General features: G+C 39.8%; 1 protein-coding gene across 2 annotated transcripts; it reads left to right on the forward strand.

The window, feature by feature from the left end:
- Nucleotides 1-657: 657 nt before the first annotated feature.
- dcaf12 (DDB1 and CUL4 associated factor 12) lies at nucleotides 658-9,306 on the forward strand. Of its 2 annotated transcripts, XM_087801170.1 has the most exons (10): nucleotides 658-1,024; nucleotides 2,807-3,079; nucleotides 4,561-4,839; nucleotides 4,921-4,981; nucleotides 5,161-5,354; nucleotides 5,583-5,648; nucleotides 6,221-6,383; nucleotides 7,227-7,307; nucleotides 7,445-7,623; nucleotides 7,713-9,306. In XM_087801170.1, exons 1-10 carry the CDS (start codon nucleotides 968-970, stop codon nucleotides 7,869-7,871), a joined length of 1,512 nt encoding a protein of 503 aa, XP_087657296.1. In that variant the 5' UTR covers nucleotides 658-967; the 3' UTR covers nucleotides 7,872-9,306. The 2 variants fall into 2 exon arrangements, with proteins under 2 accessions (XP_087657296.1, XP_087657297.1); XM_087801171.1 differs by lacking the exon at nucleotides 7,227-7,307.
- The last annotated feature ends 106 nt before the right edge of the window (nucleotides 9,307-9,412 follow it).

Raw genomic sequence — 9,412 nt, forward strand, 5'->3', positions numbered from 1 at the left:
GACTCGTGATTGTGACCGGCGTTGTGTTTAGACGCTTTTATTTTGAAAAAGGCATTGTTGGGTGAACAGGGTTTACAATGGTGTCACTTTTTTTTGTCTTTTCATTCTGTTCCACATGGACAAGACGGAACAAAGGTATTGTCAGGACGGGCTAGAAAGTTCTCATCGGACTGGTCAGCAGGAATATGATGGACATATTTGTCCCTAGAAAGTTGACAAAGTAGCCAAACATCTGTAACCTTAGGGCTTGGTTCTCATAGTTATTGTCCAATTTAAAAATATATATATTTTAAAAGGTCTGACAAACCACGTTCCATTGAAGTCAAGGAGTCTTAATATAGTCGCCAAGCAAAAACGACTACAATGTTTATATGTTTCATAAGGAACTTTAGGTAAACCGTTAATAATATCAGAGATAACTTCTATCAAATCACTTTTATTGTCATTAGGCTGTACTTACATTTCCAGCGACATGAGTTATTAATGTACATTTTTAGATACTTTTCAAGAAAAAGAAAATACTGTTTGTTGGTAAAGACAGAACCTGTCAGTGGAGTCGCGTGATACGCGTGAGCGCGCACGCTTTTGACGTCCGCGTTCCCGACACGACCTTGTTGTTGATGCTTTACAGAACGCGCATGCGCAGTCACTCAACGTTTCCGCCGATGGTGACGCCACAAAGCTACAAAAAAAACGAGTCCGAAACTGACCGTAGCGAACGATTCTTGTGGCTGAATGGGGTTTTATGCGTTGGGCTCCAGTTTCCAGGGGCCGGGAAACGAGCTAACGCCCGACACTTGAGCAGCGGTCAACCAGCCTCAGACCCCCCCTGTATGTGATCGCCCTTGCTGGGCATCGGGCATCGCTCGACAGGGCCGAGGAATAACCGATTATCGCCATTATATGACCCAGTACCCAGAGTCGCTTCTACCCTCCATGTGGGTGAGGGAACTGTGTGTGTCCGACTATGGCGAGAACAGTTAGCAGGAAAAGGAAGGCCGGGGAGCTCAAGGACCAACAACAGGTAGACCGGTGCTGATCTAACTGGTTCTTCAAGCTAACTGGCTTAGCATGCTAACCTCATTGAAAGCCTGCTCGTTATGACACCGAGTGCAACAGTTTTATTGTAAGCACTGGATACACCTTTTAAATTCAAAATAACAAGACATTAACCGTTAGTAGTTTCGATTTCTGGCTGCAGATCTCGAACGTGTTTAGCTAATTGCCTCAGCAGCTAACAGTTCGATTTCTGTTACCCTTCTATACAACCTGCTTTACTTATTTACTATTATTTTAACGCTGTCGATAAACTGCTTGGCCATAGATATATAGCAGGTTGTTGATACCGAATTTAGGCAATAACTCTTTTTCCTCGGGCTATTAAATTGTACAATTCTTGGGCAGGAGTGGAGCGAAAGTATCTTGATGTTCTGTTCTATGTTAGTCTTTGTATCCTTTGTCATTTAATCTATGTTTATCTTTATCTTTAGACTTAGGTTGTATCATCTTGTTCTTTCTCGTTATTCACTTTGTTCTTATTTTATTTTTGATTTATTTTTTAATGAAAAATTGCTGTATTGTCTGTGGCTATTGGAAAAAAAAAACAATTTCCAATAAAGTTTTACCTTACCTTACCTTAACAAATATGGGTCATGAATGAAAACGAGCTGTTGTATTTGGGCTGACGTTTGTTGGTAAACATCGCGAGACTTCACTTGTCAGGCGATGAACTTAAGATGACAACTGTTTAATAACAACATTCACGTAAAGTGACGTCACACGCGGCATATGCGAACGTCTCTTTAAAATATTTTGTATGGGTAAAAGAACGTTTACATTATACTTTTTTACCACACATAAAACATTTATATTGACAAAAAGACGATCATGGTCAACATAATCACTTTACGTTCGTATTTATAAAGAGACTTTTCGCATATGCAGCGTGTGACGTCATCACGTAGGAAGTGGGGGGACAGATTTTGTAGGGGGGACAAAAATTGTACCTTCACCGTACCTTTTTAGTAGAATCTGTCGTCTTAACTTTGTTACTGAATTGGGTTGACCATATATGAAACCACAACAACCTTTATTACTGTTCGTAAATAAGTAAGTAAGCAATCAAAACAGTACACCGTTAAACTGCATACGTTAAAAGGTTAAGACAACATGGAGATAAACACGGCAGCCCCAAGAAATATTATTATATATTATTATACAATGTAGAGGTTGAATATCTGGATCAGACGACCAAATTGCAAAACCTTGGTATTCCTGTCGAAAGATTATACTACACGGACATAGGAAATATTAGATGGGTCTTGCTAGGCCTATTTCCTGTGAGGAACAAGGACATTTTTTTAGCATTGTCAAAGTACTTGACTCTGGCAATGCAGCTCACGTCACTCTTGAATTGAAAAAAAATCTCCAAACATAAGTTCCAAAAGCAGCTGGTCTAGACAGTATCCTCTCGTCCTCAGTCATTGCTGGGATTTCGTCCTTTAGCTGCAGAGGCCTTGATGATTGCTGCCATCTAGTGGCCGAATGTTTAATTGTAACACAAAATTGAACAAACGCAGTTAATAGTTTCGTTGACCTCCATTCGGGCCGTGGGGGCAGCAGCTTAAGCAGGGAGGCCCGGATTTTAATTAGATGTAATCCATAAAATAACAATTAAAAATATTGAATATGATAGGAGTTACAATTTTATGATTGGTTATATCGGTGTATCCATATTTTCTCACATCCCTGTTATAAATGAACTCACATTTTCAGATGCCTGACCTTTTTTCTTCTCTGATGGCAGGCGTCCCACAAGCGATGCCGTGTGTCTTGTTCGTCACGTCACGCCCAGTGTTGGTCCAGCCGGCTCTCTGTGGTGCACGCACTCAGGGGCCGCGAGTTCAGACCTCACCAGCAACATGAATCCAAGTTGCAGCGACACATGCGAGGCTTCGCAGCCGGCAGGCTTCCGAGCATACTCAAGGAGAGGGAGTTCTCCCTCGGCCGACTCAATAAGGTGTTCGCTTCACAGTGGCTCAACCATCAGCAGGTCGTTTGTGGGACGAAGTGTAATACGGTGAGATTTTTCACTTATTTTAAAAGGACAATTGTAATGGAGTTACTCTGGAGGCTGAAACCAGAAATGTCAAATAACCTAACAACACATTGATCCACTACAAACTAACAGCTATTGGACCTGATTTTTGACTGTTGACTCATTCAAACCCACATGCCATTGACAAGAATCACGGAGGATAAACAACACCCATCATTCATGAAGGGCAGACATTCATACGTTTCCCTCCCTTAAGATTTTTTTTACCATCACACTATCGTGAAATCCTGCTCTTTGGGTCAAATATTTTAATAACTTTTTCTACACGTTCAACATAACATCTATAGTAAGTAAGTAATTTTTATTTATATAGCGCTTTTCCAGACCAGGGTCACAAAGCGCTTAAACAATCAAAACAATATTCAATAAAATATATATTCTAAAGATCAAGATAAAACTGATAACACAACAGGAGTTCCAGAAAATCAAGGAAAAGCCTGAACAAATAGAAACGTCTTAAGATGTTTCTTAAAGGAGTCAGTAGATCCATCAAGCGGAAGATCGTTCCAAAGCTTAGGAGCAACAGCCTGAAAAGATTTCTTTCCTCTGGTCCTGAACCGTGTTCGAGGAACCATAAGTAGATTCTGATCCACAGACCTCAGAGCCCGAGCTGGGGTGTAAGGCTGGATCAGATCAGTGATGTAAGGAGGAGCCTGACCATGAATAGATCTGAAAGTAAGAACCAGAATTTTAAAGTAGATCCTGAAAGAAACTGTAAGCCAGTGAAGAGTTGTATAGCACCTTCTTAGTTCCATGAATTGTTAGCTCGACACTTTTTCAAAATAATCTGTTAATCTTATTTTTTGATACATCATCCTTTGAGTCACATATGGGTTCCAATTATTTTAACACTTGAGTTAATGTAAGCTATTTATTGGCACCACGGTGAGGTAATTCCAATGTGGTAAATCAAAGCTTCTTCTTGGATCAGCTATCAATAGCTGATCCCTCATTGTCATACTTTTTAAACACTGTAACGAACAGATCTCAATCTAAAATGGCCAAAAATCCTTTTTTGTGACCGACATTTTGCTGCAATTTGGGATTTTTCTTTCTGAACATATTTGCCTAATCTGATTTTAATGTTAATTTTAATGGCTTGCGGATTTTGTGTGGTTTCAATTTCAATCTAGGCAATTTTTGTTCCAATTTTATTTTGTTTAAGGAATAACATTCGGTGCAATTATCTTTATTTCTTAACCATCTGACAAACAAAAAATTAGTCCTTGCTCTGCCGTTAATCATAAAGAACCTAGACAATGAATGGAGGGCTGCAAGTATGAGACTCCTGCTATAACACCAAGTAGTAAGTGATAGAAATAAGTCAACATAAATGACCACCAACCAAAACAAACGCTTTCTGTGTTTATCAGACATTCGTTTTTCGTCAACTCTCCTTTTAAGATCGCATATTCAACCCCTGTCTTTTCCTTTATCTGCAGCTATTTGTAGCAGATGTCCTGACCGGACAGATAACCAGGATCCCCATGCTGAAGGACAGGAAGTTTAATGGGGAAGGTTCTCCGCTGGACGGGTCGATCGGGGGAGAGCGGAATTTCCTCCACCGAGAAGGTTCTCGCTCTCGACTGGACCAGCAAGGCTGCGGCATCCACGCCATCGAGCTCAACCCCTCCAAATCTCTCCTCGCCACCGGAGGAGACAACCCCAACAGTCTAGCCGTCTATCTACTACCCACCCTCGACCCAGTGTGTGTCGGAGATGTGAGTGGTTTGCATCTGTAGCTCCTCTTTAAGACGGATATCTGTCAATAATGATTTCTGACCGCTTGTTTGTCTTGTTAGGACGGTCACAACGACTGGATCTTCTCCATAGCCTGGATCAGTGACAACATGGCAGTTTCTGGTAAACTCTTAAGTCATTTCTTTTCAACTTTTTGATGCTAAACAAAAGTGTAAATAAAGTTCTACCTAACCTAAACAATTTACAACCAAGGAAACTTCTAGAGGGATCAATAACGTTGATCTATCCAGCTATAATTGTTGCTCGCCATCTTTTTAACATTTTGTTTTTTAAACCGACAGGCTCTCGGGACGGATCCATGGGTCTGTGGGAGGTGACGGATGACGTTTTGAGTCAAGCTCAGCGCTGCAGAAATGAAGAGTCTGTGCCCGCGTACGCCCGCATATCTCACCGCGCTCTCAAAGACATCCCAAAGGAGTACACCAACCCTTACAACTGCAAAGTTCGTGCTCTGGCCTTCAACAACAACCACAAAGTAAGACTCTCACCGTTTAATAAGACTCAACCATCCTAGAATATTGGGTGACTGACTCCCTAATGTTTTATTTTGAGATTAAATTATTGAAAAATATGATTTAATTTTATTAAAATTCTACTTTACATATATTGTTTTATAAAGAATATATATATTTTTTAATATAGTTTTTGTATTAAAGATTACCAAAACCTTAAATGAATGTTGTCTTGTTGATTATTCTCTCAGGAGTTGGGTGCTGTATCCTTGGATGGCTATTTTCACCTCTGGAAAGCTGAGCACAACTTGTGCAAGGTAACTCCACTGCTTCTAGACACTTCATAACCAGTCTTAACTCAGACATGGGAGGGAATAAACATGGAATATATTGACGATATATTTATTTCTAAATTTTTATTTTTTTGTATTGCACCAGAAGCAAACTGCTGACTCAAGTTATTCCTTCTAAAATGAGGAACCCTGTTATTACAACAGGTTAAATTCATGCAGATCTTTCATGTGACTTTCAATAAAAACAGGAACTCAAATTTGGGAAGAGGGTCTACAAAATGAAAAAATAAGCAATATCCTTTCTTTTTTTTTTCATTAAAATGTATCATTAAATCTGCTGTAACGAAACCATCGATGTAAGCATATATTCTTTATTGTCCTTGTACATCCTTAGAAATGCTCAATAAATACTTTTAAGGCTTGAGGCATTGAAACACAAACGACAGCTGCTTAAATTGACTTGAAGTCAAGAAAACACTTGGAAATGAGTAGTGATTATGTTACTGATTTCACGGTTTCTGGATCCTAAAGGCTGCGCTTGAAGTTCAAGTGTGTAGAATTTAAAAATGTTTTAATCTTGTTGCTTTTCTTCGCAGCTACTGTCGACCAAGTTGCCTCATTGCAAAGAAAACGTGTGCCTGGCGTACGGGCAGGATTGGTCCGTGTACGCTGTCGGCTCTCAGGCCCACGTCTCCTTTCTGGATCCCCGGCAGCCGGCGCACAGCATCAAGTCCGTCAGTTCTAGAGAGAGAGGCAGTGGTGAGTTGATGCAAAGAAATCAACACTCTCGATTTTTAGATTTGGTCAATTTTTATAAATATGGATGCATTTAGTAGTTGGACATGAAGAAAATACAACTGCAATTTTGACGATTTCCTTTTAACTAGTTACAGTTTAAAAAATAAGGTCTGTCATTTTTAAATCAGTGGGATTTTCGGTGGCTCGATAATTGTGTATGTGGGTTTGAGGCAAATTGACGTTGACAATCTATCTTGAATTAGGGACTGAAGTGAACAATTTTGAGCTTTGAGCATTCCACCTCGGATGCTTATGACCTTTAAGGCAAATGTGGTATAATTCAATCATCATGTCCTCACCAAGCTGTTAGTCTTTTCTTGGTATGGACCATAACAGGTTTTTTAAATGAATAAATATTGCAAAATAGATTTTAAAAACCTTTAGAATCTTCCTGCGAGTGTGTGGACGGTTTAAAAATGAAGCTTAAACTCTCAACATTATGTGTCACAACAGATGATCTATTTTTGTGTGCATCACATTAGAATGTGTCCGCTTTTGACAAAACGTGTGGGAAGAATGAAGGCATGTAGTCATATCATGGTTCCATCTATTGTAGGTGACATAATTTAATTCTGAGTGTGAAATGTTGACTTTGTCTTCACTGTAGGAAATTAAGAAAAAAATATTGACTCTGCTCAATGGATGATAATAATTGTTGTGTAGCGTTTATCAAAAGTCTTCTTAAACAAAAGGGAGGAGGGAGATGAAACGCGTATTATGACTTGCAAAAAGAAATTTTGGCATAATTGTAATTTAAAAATGAGATTTAAAGCTGGGTAAAGTCGTTATCGTTCTGATTTCAAGTGGGAGTCCAGAGTTGGAGGGCAGAGCAGCTAGTTCCATCGTGGTCAGACGGGGAAGGGGATCGGATAGGGGGGCCAGCAGGTGAGGACCCTAATTGTTTGGGAAGGTGTGGGAGTCTGATGAGATATGCGGAGGAAAGGTTATGAAGGGCTCATAAAAGAAACATGGCGTCTGTGTGGCTTTGTGATACTTGAGTTCCACACTTGTCCTCTGTGCAGGAATCCGTTCCGTGAGCTTCTACGAACACATTGTGACGGTGGGAACGGGTCAAGGGTCACTTTTGTTCTACGATATCCGAGCCCAGAGATTCTTGGAAGACCCTTTACATCCGACAGTGGGTTACCGGAAGTACCCGGGAGACGGCATCCTCAAGTTCACCACTGGTAGAGGCTGGCTGGTAATCCTTGTCCTGAACTTCTCCTCTCGTGGCTAAAACTGCGGCAGTGACCCGGTGAATATTAACCCGTGTCCCTGCTCCTTTTACAGAACCACGATGAAACCTGGAGGAGTTACTTCTCAGACATCCAGACGTCCGCCAACGCGGTGTACACGCACTGCTACGACGAGTCCGGCACCAAGCTCTTCGTAGCAGGTGGACCACTCTGCTCTGGCCTGCACGGGAACTATGCAGGGCTGTGGAGTTAGATTTTAACCAGTTGCTCTCTCTCTCTCTTTACGTCCACTGAAGCTATTGTCCTCCTTGTCCTTTTTTGCTCACTTTTTTGCATTGTCACTGTTGTGTTTTGCTCATACGTGGACTCAGGAGCATGATCTCCCCCTTTTGACTGTCTCACCGCTTCGATGTTTCTGTTGTGTCCACATTATCTTACTTTACAAATATCAGTTTGCTGCTCTTGTAAAAGTTTTAAGGGCTGTGAAGTCTGCCACTTTTAAAGAAAAAAACAAACCTCATTTCATGTGATTTTATCACTCTAAACAATTAGGAATTTACTTTAAATAGCCTCTTTTTTTTCTTTGGTATTGTATTTAAGGGTACTATTTCTCTCAGCCCCGTGTATGACCACAACAGTGTCTCTGTGCAACAAAGGTAGTGACGGAGAGGAAGCGGCGATGGTAGGGCTGTGTTGGCAATTTTTGATTTACCCCTGATTTTCATTTTGTGTCATCTGTCGGCCCAGTCCTACTTCAAGCTATAAGAAATTATATTTTTCCACGATAAGTAAAGAATCAACTGAGCTGATATAATGGAATATAGATTAAAAAAAACTTTAAATGTTCGTTACAATATCAAGCATCGCTGCTGATATTCTATTTTTATTTTCCTTCTGTATTTATTTGGCCTGTTCATTTGGGTGATTTTTAATATATTTGCGTTTTCAAGGGTGTCTTGTTTTTCACCTCAATACATTTACTACATCTTTCCCACTCTGATTTATTTTCCTTTTGGGCTGCAGTTTATTAAATATGTTGACGGCATATTTCAAAGTTATTTTTCACGTAAAGATGCACCTCATCCTCAAAAAAGCCTCCACCTTCTATACTATCTACAGGGAGGGATTCAAGAACATTTTAGCACCTGCAGTTTGATACTGTAGGAACATGGTTTTAAGATGTTGCGTTTTCCTTTGTGGATCAGGGAGTGAGACCTCCTGCTCTATTCCCTGTTTCTGTGGAGGCAGAGTGGGTTCCAGTTATGTTTTTGCCTTCATCGGTCTTTCTGTGAAAGACGTTTGCAGGCGACCATTGTTTTTCCTTTTCTACATGGAACTTTTGTCCAGTTTTCACAATAATGATGGATTCTTTAAAAAAAACCAAAACAAACCCTGATGACCAGGAATTGAAAAACTAACCAACACTTTCAAAGTGTGTTTTCTATATTCATATGTGTGTATATGTACGTGTACCATTCATAGGGACAGTTGCATACATTTTTATGTACGTGTCTGAGGAAGTGTGTGGATTGATGTCTACTCAGTGATTCCCTGTTTTTTTTATACACACCTCATGAATGTTTTTACAAAAGACTGAATCTGATGTTAATGTAAGATCTCACTTAAGATCTTAAAACAAGCTAATAAATCTTTAAAGAGTAAATAATAAAGACAAAATGTATATTCAAGTGTTTGGTTTTTCATGCTTTGTCAATCATCCCTATTGATTATTTATCCATATAAACAAGAGATTTTAATCGGAAATGGATTTCATTGTTTTTAACACAAGGCATT

Source organism: Callionymus lyra, chromosome 10, assembly GCF_982586985.1.
Source record: "Callionymus lyra chromosome 10, fCalLyr1.hap1.1, whole genome shotgun sequence".
Classification (NCBI taxonomy): Eukaryota; Metazoa; Chordata; class Actinopteri; order Syngnathiformes; family Callionymidae; genus Callionymus; species Callionymus lyra.